General features: G+C 42.1%; 1 protein-coding gene across 3 annotated transcripts in view; it reads right to left on the bottom strand.

Annotated features, from left to right (window-relative positions):
* The window catches only part of LOC137376519 (tetratricopeptide repeat protein 7A-like), a 319,646-nt gene that overhangs the window by 64,896 nt on the left and 234,260 nt on the right, over positions 1-20,490 (bottom strand). For 2 of the 3 annotated variants that reach the window (XM_068045223.1, XM_068045224.1), the window contains one exon: positions 16,353-16,555. In XM_068045223.1, the coding sequence (XP_067901324.1) occupies positions 16,353-16,555 (203 nt within the window). Of the gene's footprint in view, positions 1-9,971; positions 10,052-16,352; positions 16,556-20,490 lie in introns of all 3 variants that reach the window. The other variant, XM_068045225.1, reaches the window with a different exon arrangement.

The raw sequence follows: 20,490 nt of genomic DNA, 5'->3' as shown, positions 1-20,490 counted from the left end.
GCTCCGCTACCCCCCCAACCTGGCTCGTCCCGTTCTGCTCCGCTCCCCCCCCACCCCATCCCCAGCCCGCTCACTGGCTTTCTCCCTCCCGCCATTGTGTGCTGCCATGTGTTTAGGACAGGTTGCCTTCGTGTGATTATTTGAGCAGCGCCATCTTTAGTCCTGGCAGCTGCCTGAAGTCACAGACTGTGACGTTTTAGTGGCACATGCTGCATTTGCGCATGTGCCACTGCAGCGTCACCTAGTGGTAGCGTTGTCAGCAAACGCAGCCAACAAAAAAGTGAACCTAAAAGGGGACACTTTTCAAAGGCAGAGATAATAAAAATGGTGCAAATGCTGAGGTATGTGACATTAAAACAGAAAATGCTGGAAATATACAGCAAGTCAATCAGCATCTGGAAGGGTAAAATATTGTGGTTCATTGTAACTGTTTTGATGAAGGAACCCAATTGAAAAGTGAACCTATTAAGCCTTGTTCAGTTTCTGACCAATCTGCTTTGTATTTGAAGCACTTTCTGTTTTCTGTTCTTACTTTCAGAAACAATATGCATTTAATGAAAATAGATGTGGGAAAAGGCAATGGATCCTTCTCTTCATTCCCTGTGGCACAATCTCGGATGTAGTAATTAGAGAAATAACATCTCAGGCCTTGAACAACAGAAGTTACGGCCTCTTTTAGGTATCCCCCCCACCCACCTGAACAACAGTACAAGAGAATGCCCTACAGATTTAAATCTCATATGTTACTGACTTAAGAACTGGGCAATGTGCCAAAATGAAAAAAAAACAAGCAATGTAACCAGGGAAGGAATTGGATGATTATTTGTCCCAGAATAATCCTACATTTGGTTTTCAGTTTTGCCTTGTTTGACAGTTAATGTGGTTACTGGTCTATCCTTCTTTGAGCAAGTCCATTGTAGCTTGGCACCCAGGCCCACTGTTGCAGCAGAATGAAGGGAGCTTTAATGTACACGTATGGTGCTGTCGGTGACCCGAGAGTGAGAGATGCTGACGCATAACTAGACCAAAGAATGCTCTGCACCCCATGTTTGGAGCATCACGAAGACCACCTCCGAAAAAGCAGCCTACTCTGCCTCTGCTCAGCTGCTGCTGAAACCCTCATCCATGCCTTTGTTACCTCTAGACTTAACTATTCCAATGCATTCCTGGCCAGCCTCCCACATTCTACCTTTCAAATATTTGAGGTTGTCCAAAATTATGCTGCCCGTGTCCCTACGCGCCAAGTCCCGTTCACCCATCACCCCTGTGCTCACTGACCTCTTTGCCAACCCGTCAAGCAATGCCTCAATTTTATAATTCTCATGCTTGTTTTCAAATCCCTCCCTGGCCTTGCCAATAATATTTTCCCACAGGTACACAGTTACATTATACAGGCTTTTGCCCAGAGCTGACGGCACATGCTATAAAATTTCAACTTAAATATATTAAATTAATATAAATCCAAATGCATTTCAGGGGAAGCTAGATGAGTACATGAGGGAGTAAGGAATAGAAGATATATTGATAGAGTGAGATGAAATAAGGCAGGACAAGGCTCATGTGGAGCATAAACACTAGCATAGACCTGATGGCCCGATTGGCTTGTTTGTGCTGCAAATTGTACGTAATTCTAATTGTAGCCCAACATAACTACACTGCCTGTTTGATTGTAAAGTGATTTAGTGACTTAGGTGTTGCCCCTCTCTCCTTTAAATCTGCCTTCATTACCTCTCTCCTCAATGTACCAACCCTTGACTCCACTGTCCTTACAAAGTGCTGTCCCATCTCCAACCTCCTTTTCCTCTCCAAAGTCCTTGAATCTGCTGTTGTGTCCCAAATCCGTTCCTATCTTGCCTGGAACTCCATGTTTGAATCCCTCCCATCAGGTTTCTGCCCCGGCACAGTACCAAAATAGCTCCCATCAAAGTCACAAATGACATCCTGCATGATTGTGACAAAGGTAAATTATCCCTCCTCATCCTTCTCGACCTGTCCACAACCTTCAACATGGTTGACCACAGAAATCCCCCTCCAACATCTTTCCACTGTCATCAGGTTGGGTGGGACTGCACTTGCCTGGCTCCATTCTTATCTATCTAATTGTAACCACAGTATCACTTGCAATGGCTTCTCTTCCTGCTCCTGCACCATTACCACTGGTGTCCCCTAAGGATTTATCCTTGGATCTCGATATTTCTCATCTACATGTTTCCCCTCTGCAACATCATCTGAAAGCACGGCGTAAGTTTTCACATGTATGCTGACAGCATTCAGTTCTGGACACCAGACATCAGAAAGGATGTATGGAAGGAAAAACTGTTCCCATTAACTAATGGTAAAGGACTAGGTGACACAGATTGAAAGTTTTGGGCAAGAAATGCAGGAGGAATATGAGGAAGAACTTTTTTATGCAGCGGGTGATAATGACCTGGAACTCGCTGCCCTCAAAGGTGGTGGAAGCGAAGACAATCAATGACTTCAAGAGAAAGTTGAATGGCCACTTGAAGGGCTATGGGAATCGAGCGGAGGAGTGGGACTGACTGGATAGCTCCGTGGAGAGCCAGCATGGACACGATGGGCCAAATGGCCCCCTACTGTGCCATAAATGACTCTATGACACCTAGCAATACCTCATCGCCTCTCTTGACTCCTCCACTGCTGCTAAATTATCAGACCGTTAATCTACCATCCAGTAATGGATAAGCAGAAATTCCCTCCAAGTCCCTGCTCCAAACTCTGTTCCCTAACCACCAGCTCCGTCTCTCTTCCTGGCAACAGTCTGAGGTTAAACCAGTCAGTTTGCAAACCTAGTGTCACATTTGGCCCAGAGATGAGCTTGCAACCTCACATTCACGCCATAAGACTGCATATTTCCACTATATCGACCGACTTCGCCCGTCTCAGTTTATCTGCTGCTGAAATCCTCATTCATGCCTTCATTACCTTTAGACTTGACTATTCCAAAGTACCCCTGGTGGTCTCCCACGTTCCACCCTCTGTAAATTTGAGATCATTCAAAATTCTGCTGCTCGTGTCTTAACTTGCACCACATCCCATTCCCCTATCACCCCTGTGCTTGCAATACTACATTGGCCCCCAGTCAAACGACGTCTTTATTTTAAAATTCTCATCCTTGTTCTCAAATCCCTCCATGGCCTCACCCCTTCCTATCTATGTAATCTCCTCCAGCCCCACAACCCTCCAAGATATCTGCGCTCCTCTAATCCTGGCTCTTGAGCACCCCCGACGTTAATCGCCCCACCATTGGTGGCTGAGCCTTCAGCTGCTTAGGCCCTCAGCTTTGGAATTTCCTCCCTACACTTCTCACCCCTCTTTCCTCCTTTAAGACACTCCTTAAAACCTACCTCTTTGAGCAAGCTTTTGGTCATCTGACTTAATATCTCCTTACGGGACTCAGTGTAATATTTTGTTTTATAATGCACCTGTGAAGCGCCTTGGGACATTTTATAACGTTAAAGGTGCTACATAAATATAAGTTTTTGTTGTATGAATGCACCCTGTGAAGTGTAGTTAAGGTGAAAAGTCAGCTAAATCACAGGCAAGTGCTTGGCAAACTTGCATTCTATACAGCTGCTTCTACTGCATTCTCACTTGAAGATTGGTATCTATATTATGAAAATGAACTTGGCAGCAGTTGGCATTTTATATTGATAAGTAACTGATCCTTTCTTGAAATTATGGTGATCGATAGTTTGAAGTCCTGCATACATATTTTCAATACTGTTGTGCAACTTGTTTTTCTCCTTCTTGATGTCAATGGACTGTCACCTTTCTGAATGCTTCTTTTATCTGTCAGCAAATGTTTTTTTAGCTAAGGATATAGAGTATCCTGTTAGCTTGGATTTTGTTTTTAAAATTGTAGGTGAAGGGCTAAGACTCAAAACGGCATTGTTAAGAAGGAGATAAAATCAGGAAGTAAAGATAAATCTCTACCAAAAACCCTGCAATTTGAAAAAGGAGTTTAAATAGACCTTCCAGAATTCCCTGGATTCTCTAACAGTCCCTGTGGATTGGAAGGTGGCAAAAGTAACCCTGCTATTCAAGAAAGGAGGGAGAAGGAGAAAAATGAATGATAGGCCAGTTAGCTTGATGTTAGTAGTCGGGAAATGATAGAATTTATTAGAGATGTGGTAACAGGGCACTTAGAAATCATATTAGGCAGAATCAATACTGTTTTGTGAAAAGGAAACCGTGTGACAAATCTATTTGAGTTTTTTGAGAGTGTAACTATCAGGGTAGATTAAATGTAGTATGTTTGAATTTTTGAAAGGCGTTTGATAAGGTGCCACACAAGAGGTTATTAAACCAGATTAAAGCTCATGGGATTGCAGGTAATATTGATTAACGTACAGAGAAGAAGACAGTAAAACAAAAGGGTCATTTTCAGGTAGGCTGGTTGCAATTAGTGGGATGGTGCAAAGATCAGTGCTTGGGCCTCAGCTATTTCCAATCCATATCAATGATTTAGATGAGAAGACTGAGTGTAAAGCATTCAAGTTTGCTGACGACACAAAGCTTGGTGGGAATGCAAGCTGATAGGAGGACACAAAGAGACGTCAATGGGATATAGAGAGGTTAAGTGAGTGGATAAGAAGGCGGCAGATGGAGTATAATGTGGGGAAAAGTTAAATTATCCGATTTGGCAGGAAGAGAAAAGCAATTTTTTTTTAAATGGTGAGAGACTAGCAAATGTTGGCATTCATAGGTGTCCTTGTACACGCATCACCAAATATTAACCTGTAGGTACAACAAGCAATTAGGACAGCAAATGGCTTGTTAGCCTTTGTTGCCAGGGACTTGGAGCATAAGAGCAAGGAACTCTTACTGCAATTATATATGTCTTTGCTGAGGCCACACCTGGAGTAACATACTGTGCACAATGTTGGTCTCCTTACCCAAGGAATGATGTAGTTTCCTTAGGGGAGAGGTGCAGCAAAGCTTCATTGGATTGATTCCTGAGATAAGAGGGTTGTCCTATGAGGAGAGATTGAGCAGAATGGGCCTATATACTCTGGAGTTTAGAAGAATGAGAAGTGGTCTCATTGAAATGTACAAAATTCTTAAGAGGGTTTGACACAGTAGCTGCTGAGAGGCTGTTTCCCTTGGCTGGCAAGTCTCAGGTCATAGTCTCAGGATAAGGGGTCGGCCAGCTAGGAGTGAGATGAGAAGAAATTTCTTCACTCAGAAGGTTGTGAATCTTTGAAATTCCCTAAACCAAAGTACTATGGATGCTCAGTCATTGAGTATATTCATGGTAAAGACAGAGATTTTTGGACACTAAGAGAATCAAGGGAGAGGATGGGAAAATGCATTACTGAATGCCAGAGCAGGCTCAAGGGGCCATATGACTTCATCTACTCCTTTTCCTTATGTAGATTGTAATACTCATAGATGCATTTAAAGGGAAGCTAGATAAACATGATGGAGAAAGGAATAGACGATAATGCTGATATGGTTGGATTAAGAGAAGTAGAAAGAGGCTCATGTGGAGCATAAGGGCGGCACAGTAGCGCAGTGGTTAGCACTGCAGTCTCACAGCTCCAGCGACCCGGGTTCAATTCTGGGTCCTGCCTGTGTGGAGTTTGCAAGTTCTCCCTGTGTCTGCGTGGGTTTCCTCCAGGTGCTCCGGTTTCCTCCCACATGCCAAAGACTTGCAGGTTGATAGGTAAATTGGCCATTAGCAATTGCCCCTAGTATAGGTAGGTGGTAGGGAAATATAGGGACAGGTGGGGATGTGGTAGGAATATGGAATTAGTGTAGGATTGGTATAAATGGGTGGTTGACGGTCGGCGCAAACTCGGTGGGCCGAAGGGCCTGTTTCAGTGCTGTATAACTAAACTAAAATGTCAGCATGGGCCAGCTTGGCTAAATGACTTGTTTCCGTGCTGTAAAATTCTATGTAATTCTTCATCACTTGCATATTTACTGACGGCAAACAGAAACTGTTACTGGTAGCAAAAATCTTTCAGGCCATCATTCCTTCCTTGTTACGGGTTGATTGATTGCTGAGCAATGCAGTTTTCATGTTGCTCTTCTGTATAAGTCCTTCCTTAACTATATGGGGAGGCCTCTGGCCAGAAAAAGGAAGTTGTGTTCACACCTTTTATTTGTGTATTGCTGCTGGTGCTCTTGAATCTACCCCATAATGTAAAAGAGAACAGGTTCTAAAGCACCAGCAGTTAAAATAAACAGAACCAGTCATATCTGTAGTTCTTCCGTGCAATATAAGTGAAGTATTAATCTTCAATGTAATTCAAAGAATTACTAGTAAAATTAACTAAATTAACCTTGTTCTAGTAAAGTATTAGTTCATTAACTTCGTCGAGACTGATCAACAGCTGGAACAGGCTGCCAGGAAAGGAGGCTGAGCCAGCAGACAGATTCATTTAAGAGACAGCGAGATGTTGTCACGGAATAAGGTAGAATTAGTATTTAGGAAGGATGATATCAAATACAGTGAGGGGCCTACTTCATCCATCCAGAACTTTGACCCAACTCAATCAAATTTGTATCTAGATAAATGTACAATAGATCAAGATCACCAGTAACAGCAATAATCACGTCTGTAGGAAACAGTTTCAGCAGAATAAATAAACATTAAAACACATTAAACATATTTCAATAGTCTGTGCTTCAGACTCACTCTGATTTTTACTACTCCCCATCATTCTGCCAGTCTCTGGAATTTCACTCCTTTGATGCAGTGGGCAGAGATATTGATGCATTGTGTTTCAAAGGGACAGGGCTCAAGCTGTGTAAATAATTTATTTGAAACCCTTAATCAACTGAATACCATTTAGCTGCTTTGATCAAAGATAATAAACAACTTGCTGCCATCTAAGGGCGAAAATGCACAATCCCCTTCCTTAAAAAACAGCCTGACCAGAAACCGCTTTGTTCTACACTTACACTGTAAGTAGACAAGCACAAATGAACAAATGTGAAGCTCCAGCAATTCACATTTCATAACTAAAAAGGAAATTAAAAGCAGGTCATATTCTGCAATTCTGCAAAACAATCACTTTTTGGTGGGAGGGTGGTTTGCCTATAACAATGTACATTCGCTTTTAAATACTGTCAGATGACATTATATATTTTAATTAAAACAATGATCCTATTTGGCAATCAGAAGTGGGAACTCTATCTGATATTTACCCTCTTTATCCAGGGGATATTTTCATCAATTGTAATGCCCCACACTAACCCAGCAGAGATCAGTTAACTCAGCACAGGCTGGGAAAAAACCTCAAACCTTCAATACAATTCTGGCCCTCTAAGCTATTAGAAGCATTGCAGTGTGACTCTATAATCAACCCCCCAAAAATTCCAAACTTTCTAACTTTACTTGGAGTATCAGCTGTGGCTCACTTGCCCGAGTCACTCGGCTCCTGGTTCGAGTTCCACTCCAGGGCTTGGGCACAAAAATCTAAGCTGACAATTCAGTACTGCACTGAGGGAGTGCTGCACTGTTGGAGGTGCTGTCATTCGGATGAGATGTTAAACCAAGGCCCCATCTGCCTGCTCGAGTGGATGTAACAGATTCCATGGCACTATTTCGAATAAGAGCAGGGGAGTTATCCCTGGTGTCCAGGCCAATATTTATCCCTCAATCGACATCACAAAGACAGATTATCTGTTCATTATCACATTGCTGTTTATGGCAGTTTGCTGTGCTCAAAATTGGCTGCTTCGTGTCCTGCATTACAACAATGACTACACTTCAAAAAGTACTTCATTGGCTATAAAGTGCTTTCAGAGACGTCCAGTGGTCATGAAAAGTGGTACATAAATGCAAGTCTTTTTTCCCCCCTTTTCTTTATATATTTTATAGAACGTAAGTCTTTTAAAAAAAATCAACGTTAGTTAGGCCACACTTAGAATATTGCGTGCAATTCTGGTCGCCACACGACCAGAAGGACGTGGAGGCTTTGGAGAGGATACAGAGGAGGTTTACCAGGATGTTGCCTGGTCTGGAGGGCATTAGCTATGAGGAGAGGTTGGAAAAACTCGGACTGTTTTCACTGGAACGACGGAGGTGGAGGGGCGACATGATAGAGGTTTACAAGTTATGAGCGGCATGGACAGAGTGGATAGTCAGAAGCTTTTTCCCAGGGTGGAAGAGTCAGTTACTAGGGGACGTAGGTTTAAGGTGCGAGGGGCAAAGTTTAGAGGGGATGTGCGAGGCAAGTTTTTTTTTACACAGAGGGTGGTGAGTGCCTGGAACTTGCTGCCAGGGGAGGTGGTGGAAGCAGATACGATAGCGACGTTTAAGAGACATCTTGACAAATATATGAATAGGAAGGGAATAGAGGGATATGGGCCCCGAAAGTGCAGAAGGTGTTAGTTTAGGCAGGCATCAAGATCGGCGCAGGCTTGGAGGGCCGAATGGCCTGTTCCTGTGCTGTACTGTGCTTTGTTCTCCTCGTTTCCCTAATTGCTCTTGATCTCCCATTATGTTTCCACCCAGGATTGCATGTAGCTGGGAAAGTGGGGGAGAAACTTTGGCCAAGAGGGAACATTGAGGAAGCAACTAAGATTTCTGTTCATGTGCTGTCTAACTCCCTATTCCCCAAGCAGTTACAATTCAGCACTAGATACAGGAAGGTTCATGACTAAATGTATCTCTTTTTTTGACCCTGTAAATTGATTGGAAAGAAACACAACTTGACAGATCAAGGCAACAAAACCATACAGTCATACTTAATTATGATAAAGTGCCACATCTACTATAAATTATGGCAATTATTTGCTTATACTGTTATTTCTTGTCCACTGGTTTTGCTGGTATAATTGCTATTGTGTTATAATCAGCCTGAACTATACGCACATTAAGCAGCAACAAAACCTAATTTTGTGTATCTCAGCAACCAGTATTGAAAATTGAGATTTAGATAAATAAGCTTCTTTTGCTGTCTGTAATAAATGCATTTATGACAGAGCTCACCTTCCTGAGCATACCCACAATATACTACCATTGTTTAGTTTAGATTCTGAGAGTCCAAAGTCTTTGAACTGCCAACTTGGCATCTGTACCCTTAACTCCCTTATTCCTGCAGCAGATTCATGGTCCCAGCATTTTATGGGCCTATAAGATTGCTGCTGGGATAAGGAAGCTGGATTTTGTAGTGTAAATGCTTTTGAAATATTAACTAGAATGTCAATATAGCAGCAGCATACAGTAGGATTTCTGATACACATTATATTGTATTGTGTTACTGAATGAGATTAAAAAGGAACAAAAACATATAGTGCGTTGGCTCATATTTTGAGTGACTCTTAGTCAGAACTACCTCCCTTTACTTTAAATTGTTTCCATAAATTGCCTGATGCTTCCTAACACTGGAATTTACAGGAAGTTGGTAAACGGATGGCACATAGGATGCTGAATCTCATAACTGTCACATTTTCAGCAAATTTGACAAACACAAATTCAACAAATCTACTCCATGGATAAAACTTGCTCCAGGAAGCTCAATTTCTTTTAATTTTGTGCTCAACACTTATCTCCTCATTGGTATTATAAGATCCAAGTTTGATCAAAGCTACAACAGTGGTGCCATAACTTGTGAAGCTCTCCTCACTCCGTTTTCGCACTCCTAGACAGGATCCAAGACAAAACTAATCAGGTGATAGGTAATTTTTCTCAAACACCTAGCATGCAAACTCATTCTCTGTCACAATCTTTATCTTTGTTCTTATTTTATCAATATTACTATAGATGGTGCTCCTTGAAGTAAACCTCTGCTGTTCCTGCTAGGCTCCAAATATATCTGCCCTACATCTTTTCCTCCTCCCTCCATCCTCACTGCAGTTGAAATCCAGATCCACATTTGATCAACAACACAATCATTAATACATATTGCAGGGCTAATTCCATGATTCCATGCTTCCAATAGGAAGCCATGCTCACAGGAAGTGTGGATCGGAGAGTTGGATCTACTATTGCTGACCTGCACACTTTTGACCGTGGCTTCCTTGTTCTGAATGAAATAACTCATCTATTTTCAATCAATGATGAACCAATTTGTTCCTTTTTAAAAAAAAAAGAAAATAAAGCTTGAGTGAATACATAGAATTACACAGCAAAGAAATAGGACATTTGGCCTAACAGGTCTATGCTGATGTTTGTGCTCTACATGAGCCCCTTCCCATATTATAAACAAATTACTTCAGAAGACTCAAATCTATAAAAAAAATGAACAGTCATGTAGCAGATCAAAACACTGCTTATATTCAGTCTTTTGAAGGCAGTTTCACGATCCAAATGTCAAGAGCACTCTTAGGATGGTTATATTAGTGAGGAGAAATATATTGACTAATCGATTCCTTACATAAACTTCACTGACCCACTAACTGGAAGGATTAGCTAATTTTTTGAAACAAAATTAAAGGTTAGTCAGGTAAGTAAAACATACAGATGGAAAGCAGGGTAATGTGGGAGCTGTCCTTAAAAAATTAACAGCAGTTTCTCCTCTGTTTCCTTCAAGTTTTACCTGATGATTGTTACACAGCTAAATACAGAGCTTAAAGAGTTACAATCCAGTTCAGAAGGCCTTAAAGCTGAATAACTTTGGTGTCTCAAAATACATCAAAGTTCTACTAATTCCGTTAGAGAGAAGCAATAATTACTTTAACGCCACAATGAATGATGTAACAAAATTCAAAATTAAAACAGAAAATGCAAAAAAATCATATCAGATCAGTCAACAACTGAAAGAAAACATTAGTTTAAGGTTCTGATGAAGGGTTTTAGTTCTGATAAGGGGTCCTGCCCAAAACCTTAGCCTAGCTTCTTTTCCCCCAGATGCTGACTGATCGGCTGTGAATGTGTCCTTTCTTGCTTCTTTTTCAATGTTCAAGCATTCAAAGTTTTTCCCTGTTGGGGTACAGTCCCACAGGTGCCAGTTGCCCTCACTAGTGCACCCACTTAGTCAATTTTCAAACTTTGATTTATGATTCGAAAAAATGTTTATTTGGTTTAACTTTGTTATCAACAGGTAAATAACAAATGATAGCCACCTGTAGAGTCAGAGTCATTACAGCACAGAATGAAGCCATTCAGCCCATCGAGTCTGTGCTCTCTGTGGAGCAATTCAGCCAGTTCTATTCTGCCACTCTATCCCCATAGCCCTGCACGTTTATTTCGCTCAAGTGCCCATCCAATTTCCTTTTGAAATCATTCATCGTTTCTACTTCCACCACCCCCGTCAACAGCGAGTTCCAGGTCATTACCACTCAATACATAGAACAGTTCTTCCTCACATACCCCCTGCATCTCGAGCCCCAAATCTTTGATCTGTGTCCCCTAGTCCTTGTACCATCAGCTAATGGGAACAGCTCATCTTTGTCTACATTATCTATACCTGTCATAATCTTGTACACCTCTACCAAATCTCCCTTGCTCCAAGGAGAGCAACCCCAGCTTCTACAACCTAGCCCTGTAGTTAAAATCCCCCATTCCTGGAACCATTATGGAAAATCTCCTCTGCACTCTCTCAAGGACCCTCACATCCTTCCTAAAGTGTGGTGACTGTTGCATGTTGTTGTACTGTTATTAGTTGCATCTTCAGTGGTGTTTCAGGGATGATCTAGAGAAAGTCTCAGGCTCAGGTAAAGGTTAACTCAGAACTGTTTATTATTTACGTTATACTACATATACACTCTTGAAGCCACCTGAGCTAGCATCCTCTGTGCTGCTCCTCTTTCTTCTTCTCTAGCCTATCTCATGATTGTTATATCATCACTCTTATAGTGGGAGGGGTCTCTCTCACTGTCTTCTGTATTAACCCTTTACATCCTTATACTATAGTGACCAGAACTGTGCATAGTACTCTTGTTGTGGCCCAAGCAGAGCTTTTTCAAGGTTCAGCATAACCTCCCTGTCTTTGTACTCAATAATCCCTGCTAAAATGGAATAATACAGATGACATAGTGAAAGAAAGTGCAAGAGCTGTTTAAGAAGAAAACACAAAAAACTATTTCTTATTACAAAGGAAAAGGGTGGTATGCCTGTTCTAAAATATTCTACGAGGATGCCCTGGGTCATCCCAGTGGCATCCACTGAAAACAAATTTTTTAAAAATTGAATCAAATCTAGGGTGCCGAGGTCATTTGCAATGGCCTTACTGCTCCCTTAACTCATGGGATTTTGGGGTTCAGGTTCACAAGACATCAAAAGCAGCACCTCAAATTAAAAGCTAATGGAATGCTGGGTTTTATGGCTAGAGGTTCAGAATATAAAAGTTGAGATGTAATGGTAAATCTACAAGTGGAGTAGTGTGTAGCATTTTGGGGTCTACATTATAGGGAGGATATCTATAGAAAAGGTACACGCAAATTCATTAGGATTTTGCTTGGTATGAGGAAGCAAGACTTGAACATTTTTTGTGAGAACAGTGAAGATTATGGGGTGATTTGATAGAAGTGTTCAAAATTATGAAGGAATTGAGCACAGTAATTCAAAACAGACCACTTCCAGTGTTGATGGGGTCTAGATAAAGATTAAATACAAGAGATTTAGGACAGATAGAAGAAAATTTTCTACACAGAGGGTTTTAAAGCTGTAGAATGCACAACCAGCATTAGAGATGGAAGCAGAGACCTCATGAACATCTAATAGGTGAGATATGTACGGCCCTCATCCCTGCTCCCTTAAATCCAAGAGATGGATTTAAAAGGACATGGAGGTCAACTGCTTTAGCTATTCACAGCCAGATAAGGCTGGATCACATAAAGGACAATCGGGTCCTGCTCACGTTTGCTGGAACTGATTGCTATTCCAGGATCACCCTGGAATGCAAAGATAACCTCTGTATTCTTTTCTCTATAGCCGTTTTCTTAAAACCCTCTCCCCCGTCTCCTCCAGTCTTACCGCTAACAATAAGTGCGAACAGCTCATGGACTTCTTTGTCACTAAGATCGAGACCATCCAATCAGCTGCCTCTGCTGCTTCCCTCCCTTTCATCAGGCCAAACCTCCTTTAAAGCTTCCCCGCCCTAGCCCCAAACTCGCATCTTTCTCTAGTTTCTCACCTATCTCCCCTCATGCCCTCTCCGAGCTCATTTTGTATGAGATCCACCTCCTGTTCCCTTGACCTAATTCCCACTAAACTGCTGACCACTCTTCTTCCCCTCCTGGTCCCCATGTTAGCTGATAATGTTAACGATTCTCCCTCGTCAGGTGCTCACCCTCTCTCCTTTAAATCTGCCGTCAGCCTGCTCCTCAAAACAAAACATTGACCCCAAAGTCCTTGCAAACTACCGCCACATCTCCAACCTCCTCTTCCTCTCCAAGATCCTTGAACATGTTGACACATCCCAAATCGATACCCATCTTTTCCAGAACTCCACACTTGAATCCCTCCAATCAGGTTTCCACTCCTGCCACAGTACTGAAACAGCTCTTTTCAAGGTCACAAATGACATCCTGTGCGACTGTGACAAAGGTAAAATATCCTTCCTCGTCCTTCTCGACCTGTCTTCAGCCTTTGGCATGGTTGACCACACCATCCTCCTCCAATGCCTCTCAACTGTCATCTAATTGGGTGGAACTGCACTTGCCTGGTTCCATTCCTATCTATCTAATCACAGCCAGAGTATCACTTGCAATGGCTTCTCCCTCCACTCCTCTACCGTTACTTCTGGTGTCCTACAAGGATCTATCCTTGGCCCTCTCCTATTTCTCATCTACATGCTGCCCCTTGGAGACATAATTCGAAAGCACACAGTGTTAGTTTTCACATATAGGCTGACAACACCCAGCTCTACCTCACCACCACCTCTCTCGACTTCTCCACTGTGTCTAAATTGTCAGATTGCTTCTCCATCATCCAGTACTGGTTCAGCAGAAATTTCCTCCAATTAAATATTGGGATGACTGAAGCCATTGTTGTCGGTCCTCCCCCTCCAAACTCTGTCCCCTACCGATTCCATCCCTCTCCCTGTAAACTATCTGAGACTAAACCAGACTGTTCACAACCTTGGTGTCATATTTTACCTCGACAAGCCTCTGACCGCATATCCATCCCATCACAAAGACCGCCTACTTCCACCTCAGTAACATCACCCATCTTTGTCCCTGCCTCAGCTCATCTACCACTGAAACCCTCATTCATGCCTTTGTTACCTCTAGACTTCATTCCAACGCACTTAACTGATCGCCAACATTTTACCCTCCATAAACTTGAGGTCAACCAAAACTGCTGGCGTGTCCTTACTCAAAATCAGGCCCATTCACCTATCAGCCCTGTGCTCGCTGACCTACATTGGCACCGGGTTAAACAACACCTTGATTTTAATATTTTTTTCCTGGTTTTGAAATCCCTCCATGGCCTCGCCCCTCCCTAATCTCTTCCAGCCCCACAACTCTTGAAGATATCTGTGCTCCTCTAATTCTGACCTCTTGAGCACCCCCAATTTTAATTGCTCCACAATTGGCAGCCATGCCTTCAGCTGCCGAAGCAATAAGCTCTGGAATTCCCTTCCTAGACCTCTCCAACTCTCTCCTTTAAGACACTCCTTAAAACCTACCTCTTCGACCAGGCTTTTGGCCATCTGCCCTAATATCGCCTTATGTGCCTCGGTCTTTAAGTTTGATGTATAACGCTCCTGTGAAGTGTCTTGGGGCGTTTTATTACATTACATTATATCCGCATATTTCCGGAAATAGAGACCATCCTTAATGTCGACCAAGCTGGCTTCCATAAGGGGCTCAGCACATGTGATCAAGTTCTGGTATTCACCATCTACATCGAAAATGGCTTCCAAAAGAACCTGAAGGCAGGCACAGTGCTACTGGACCTCACAGCTGCCTATGATAGTCATCTTGTTGATACTCAATTGAATGCAACAATGTACATCATAACTGGAACCCTCCGCTCAACACCCCTCCCCTGGCTTCCTGTCCTTGCAAACATCACTACCCCGTACATCAGCCGACTGAAGAAAACCCACAAGCTGAATGAAACCATCAGTGCTGCACCTTACTTACCACTCCATAATGACATGTTCAATCCACCTACTGCCTGCCTTCCATTTCAGCGCCCCATATGGAGCAACCTTCCTGAGCAAGGTCTAACAGCAGACATCCTTTGGATCAAGGAATGGAAAACATGGGAAGTCACTAACAAGTTCCTTGTGACAATCTCCATCCATCGAATGGCAGGCTTTGAACTACCACGGCGAGAGAGGTCCTTGCTAAACAGGTTCAGGACAAGCCAGGGACCCTGTGCAGCCAACCACCACTGCTGGGGCCCCCTTATGCATTTGTGGAGAGACAAACAATGCTGCACATTACCGAGGAGAGTCCCCTCTACAGATTAAATGGTGGACTAAATACCTTAAACTCAGCAAATGAGCAGGCCATTGCTTGGCTATAGGGATTTGCATTCGCTAAATAATAGTAATAATAATTACATTGAAGGTGCTATATATAGGCTGGTGTTGTAGTTGAGGGAAAAGGGAATAAAAGGATATGAGAACTGAGCGCACACATGGGATTGGAACAACTGCTCATGGTGAAGGAAAAACACCAACACAGCCTAATAGGCCAGCTTCTGCTAAATGGCTATAAACAATTTTCCCCACTCCTGCCTAATCTAAGTACTTACTTCCACTTTGATCACATCAAAGCAAATTTTAATTTCTGCTAACATTCTAATACATGGCTGAATTATTTAACCTCTGGTATTAAAATCTATCTTGTTCAATTACAAAGATTTGTGACTTGAGAGTTAACTGGCAACCTGTTGAGAGTTATTTGATTTTCGTTGACCTAAATTAGTACATTGAATATATTTCCTAATCATCAGTGTGCTATGTGCTAAATAAATTAAGAGTTTGTTCATTTTACTGCCCAGAATCTGTGGTTAGAAGTTCAGTTTCAGGTCTGTGAAGTTTACTTATCTCAGCTGATCCAGTTGGGAGAAATGCTATATCGACTCTGGTGTCCTTTCCCCAGGGATCAAGAAAAAAAAAATCAGGCAGAGCTCTATTCCTGATCACTATCCAATTGGCTTGGCTGGAGATTGTGTGTGGATATTGGGCAGGAATAGGATTGATCACAGCTCTATTGCTTCTCCCACAGTGAAACAGCTTGCCACAGTTTCAGAGCTTCTGGCACCATTAAAACCATATTTTAACGAGCTATCACCTTCAAGAAAGGATTGGGAAAAAAAGGGCACATTTGTGTGTGTGTGTGTGTGTGTGTGTGTGTGTGTGTGTGTGTGTGTGTGTGTGTGTGTGTGTGCTCGCTCGTGAGGAGTCGGCGGGTGGGAGGAAGAGAACGCATTTAATTTCCTGTGTCATTAAATAGGTTAATTAAAAAGAACTCACCAAGTGCTCCATGATCTTTGCACTGCTTGGATTCATGGCGAGAGCCTCATCATAGAAGTGTTTAGCTCCATTCAAGTTGCCTCTCGCCTCTGCCAACCTCCCACGCATAAACATTACATCATGTGACACAGAGAAAAGGCTTGCTGCCTCTTGTATGCAGAAGGAGGCTTCTTTGATTCTTTGTAGTTCGATAAAAAGTTCAGCTAGTTTGAAAATAAAAGTGAACATTATTGATTATTCAAATTCCATGAAAGAGAAATGCGCTCAAACAGAAAAGGGATTTTCAACTGAAATGTTAACACTTCACAGTGGCACAGTGCACCAGTGAACTAATACTAGGTCAAAAAAAAAAATGTACATTGTTAAGATGTATCATGATTCACATTCATCACACACAGATTCAGTACCATTTCACCCGGGGACTGTGAAGCTGACAGGCAGGTTCAAGGATGGGATAATAGGATTTTTTTGAAGAAGGGGTTGATTAAAGTGTTTATGAAAGGGAAGATGACAATGTGCAAGAAGGGAACCATTGACAACGTCAGTAAACAAAGCTAGGTGGTCAGCAGTCCCTAGAATGGGACTTGTACCTGCAATCTTCTGATTCAGAGATGCGAGTGCTACCAGTGAGCACTGCTCAAATTTGCTTTCTTTTCCTAATCTTTTCTTGACCCCCACCCCCTTTCAGGACACTAACTCTTGCTGGGTATAGTGCTGTGAGTGCAAAGACAATCAACTACAGGGGTCTCAACTTCTACAAGATAATAGTAATAACATTTGTGAACTACAGGCAATCATCATGTGATCAATTTTAATGTGATCAGTCCTCACCAGGAATATGTACAAGCATAGTTGACAACCTAGGGTGAAAGTGATAGATTTCTATTCAAACGGAGAATTTTAGTATTATGGAATGAATTGCAGCTAATCACTTTTCCTATTTTACAGAAAGTTCTTGAAACTGTTTAGCTCGGTATTCTATCAATCTGACATTTTGGATGAGGCCCTGCTCATTTGTTATTCTAATATTTTCAGCTGGAAGTGAAGAAGTAAATCTGTAATAAATTAAGGAAAATATTGAAACGAGCCATCAAAGTCAATGAGAAATTTTCTGTAAATTTACATTTTTGTCCTCACCTACTCTTCTGGGCTCCTGACTATGTATAAGTTTTATTCGGCTGGGAAGGTGGAGAATAGTTTGTGAATTCATGCACAGTTTCCAATCCTAATATTCATTGTACCCAGGAGCTCAGTAATACTACGCTCTCTGCAAGTGTCGCTGGCTCTTTGATGTTTCAGGCAAACAGCTTCCACCATGAAAAGGAAGTATTGTGATTGCAGGGGAGCAGAGAGTCCCATTTAATTTTGTTTACCTATCTCCCCATCAGGAAGAGTTCAGTTGAAGGCAATTTTCTTTCCCATCCTCAGGTCCCATCTCAGTACTGAATTGAGGATTGGCAGTTTAATGCAACAACATTATTGAACACAAGGCTTCCTTAATTTTCAATGACAATGTACCACCACCCCTTGCTTAAAAGCATAAACTCTTCAGTGCCAACATGACATTTGTATTCTCCATGCTCCATCCTTAAAGGCTTGTCTGAGTGTTGTGGCCAAGTTAGTGCAAGCGAATGCCAAATTTTGACAGCAGTTTGCGTGCTGTGGATGCCTTTCACTGGGAGCTGAAACGGGACCGAGCCCAATTTGCTTTCACTTTGCATCTTTAAAAGCCATCACAAAAGGAAGACCTTTATGCCCCTGTCTGGACTAGATATAAATTGTAGTCACAAAACTGAAAGGACTACATTTTGCCCCACTGCAAGCCTTCAATTGCCATTATTTTCACAGAGGTAGTTAATTTAGAAGTAACTGCATTCATTAAAATTCATTATCAGCCAAGGATATATACCCGTGCACTATCATTTTTAATCAATTAAAAAAAAACTCTCGTTAATATACAACTTCATGTTATTTATCTTGATGTGGCACACATTAGTCATCCAACATTACAATGCCTCTAAATACAGTGCACTATGTTCTCTCCTGACTCCATGGTCTTTGCCAAGTACTGTACTTCTTGAACAATCTGGCTGCTTACCAAATTTGGTCATCTATAGAGGCTGCAGAAATCTGCCTTTCAAAATGGCTTGTTCTGCACCACTTACATTTTCCATGATCTTACAAGTTACCTCTAATAACAAAGACAAAAATACTTCATATAGGATTTGAAAAAGGGACAAGGAAGTGGAATTTGATAAACTGTACTAACTAGCATTCACCTGAAGTCATCACTTAACCCTCTCTAATCTAGGCCTAGCAAACCAAACATTGTAAACACTAGAAATTTAAGCAGCTCCCTTTAGTGAAGAAAACTGGAAGAGAAGGCTGCCTTTAAAAGTTTATAGATGTCAATAATGTGGCAAAGATCCCCCACCCCTGAATTTTATTTCCCTCTTCTCCTGAATAAGCTGACACTTGCTGGGTACCGCTCCATGGGTGCAGCCAACCCTCCGCTACTTTGTCCAAGTGGTTATCTTTTTTGTATGAGCTCAGGAAGTGTTTACTAGCAGGCTATTTGACTATGGAGGAGATCATCACAACCAAGAATAATACCAGCCTCAGTGGATATCCACACACACAGGATATTTTTCAACAAGGGCCACTGGATAGAGATCTGGCCAATTTCACCCTCCCTTGCAGAAAGATTTGAGTCCAGTTGTGGCATTCATATAACCATGTGGGCTTAAATCAGCTAACTCAGTTCAGATGGGGGATTGAACCTGAGGCAATCCTAGGCTATATGGTTATGTTATCCACTGTCTTGACCAATGTTACATAGATTTTTTTTTAGTGAACACCACGTGCCATTATAGCAAGTGAATACTGAGCACACACTACACAAATTCACAACTGGTTAGAGAAAAGTGTTGCACAAACATGCTGTTACAATGAACATTGTGGAATGTTGCCCACAGCTCCAAAAACTCCAATTCATCCATCTTTCTTACACCCACATCTATTCCCCTACTTAGGTCCTGCTCATTCATCGTTCACGTCCTTGTCGACTTCTACTGGATCCCCGGCACACTGATTTCAAAATTCTTGTCTTCATTTACAAATTGGAGTCTGCTAAGCATGGCCACGATATCCTTTTCACAGCCATTTTATATTGGATAGTTTGGCGTTTGTAACAGTTAGATCTGATGGATGTGTGGATTTCAGTACCACTGGCTCAGCTTAAACCTGAAACAAAATCCTGAGATTGAACATTGCTAATGTCTGCCACCTGCTGCAGGCCCAGAGATAATGCAGTGTGACTGGAAAAGCACAGACAAACAAACACCCCTGTGAGACCGTTCCGGTCCACAGACCGTGGAAAGAGCTTTAACCAGTTACACAGCCGGAAAAAATATCAACCCATTCACAGAGGGGGGAAACTGTACATGCAATCTGTGTGTGGATGAGGGTTCAACTGATTATCCAACTGGGTGGGACACTAGGATGCTCCCATGGTGAAACTCCTCGACGCAATCACATTGGGGAATGGCTATTCACCTGCTCCATGTGTGGGAAGGGATTCACTCAGTCATCCCACCAGCAACATATTCACACAGGGGAGAGACCATTCACATGTTCAGTGTGTGGATAGAGTTTCACATAGCGATCCAGTTCCAGACACACTAATGAGATCACACTGGGGCATTGCTGTTCACCTATCCTGTGTGTGGGAAGAGATTTGGTGTCTTGTCCAGCCTCCAGATACACCAGAGAGTTCACACCCAGGAGAGACCATTCGCCTGCTCTGCATGTGGCAGGGATACATTTGTTCATCTGACCTCACTGCTCATCAACGAGTTCACTCTGATAAGAAACCATTCAAATCAGTGTTGTCCAACCTTTTCGCGTGGAGGACCACATTACAATTTTTGTCTTACATAGGGGGCTGATGAGACAATTTCAGAAGGCTTAAGGAATTAAAAAATTATCTAACAATTAATCAAAACATCAACAAATGTGAATTTTTATGAAGAAGCTTTAAATGGGAAGATTAATTTATTGACTTACTTTCTTGTCACTATGTTGGACACTGATTTAGTGAGATACCTGGCATGTTTTTGCTTGCAGAAGTAGTCAATGT

Source organism: Heterodontus francisci, chromosome 13 (genome assembly GCF_036365525.1).
Source record: "Heterodontus francisci isolate sHetFra1 chromosome 13, sHetFra1.hap1, whole genome shotgun sequence".
NCBI lineage: Eukaryota > Metazoa > Chordata > Chondrichthyes > Heterodontiformes > Heterodontidae > Heterodontus > Heterodontus francisci.
Note: the sequence above shows the minus strand (reverse complement) of the source record. Positions and strands in the feature narration are given on the sequence as shown.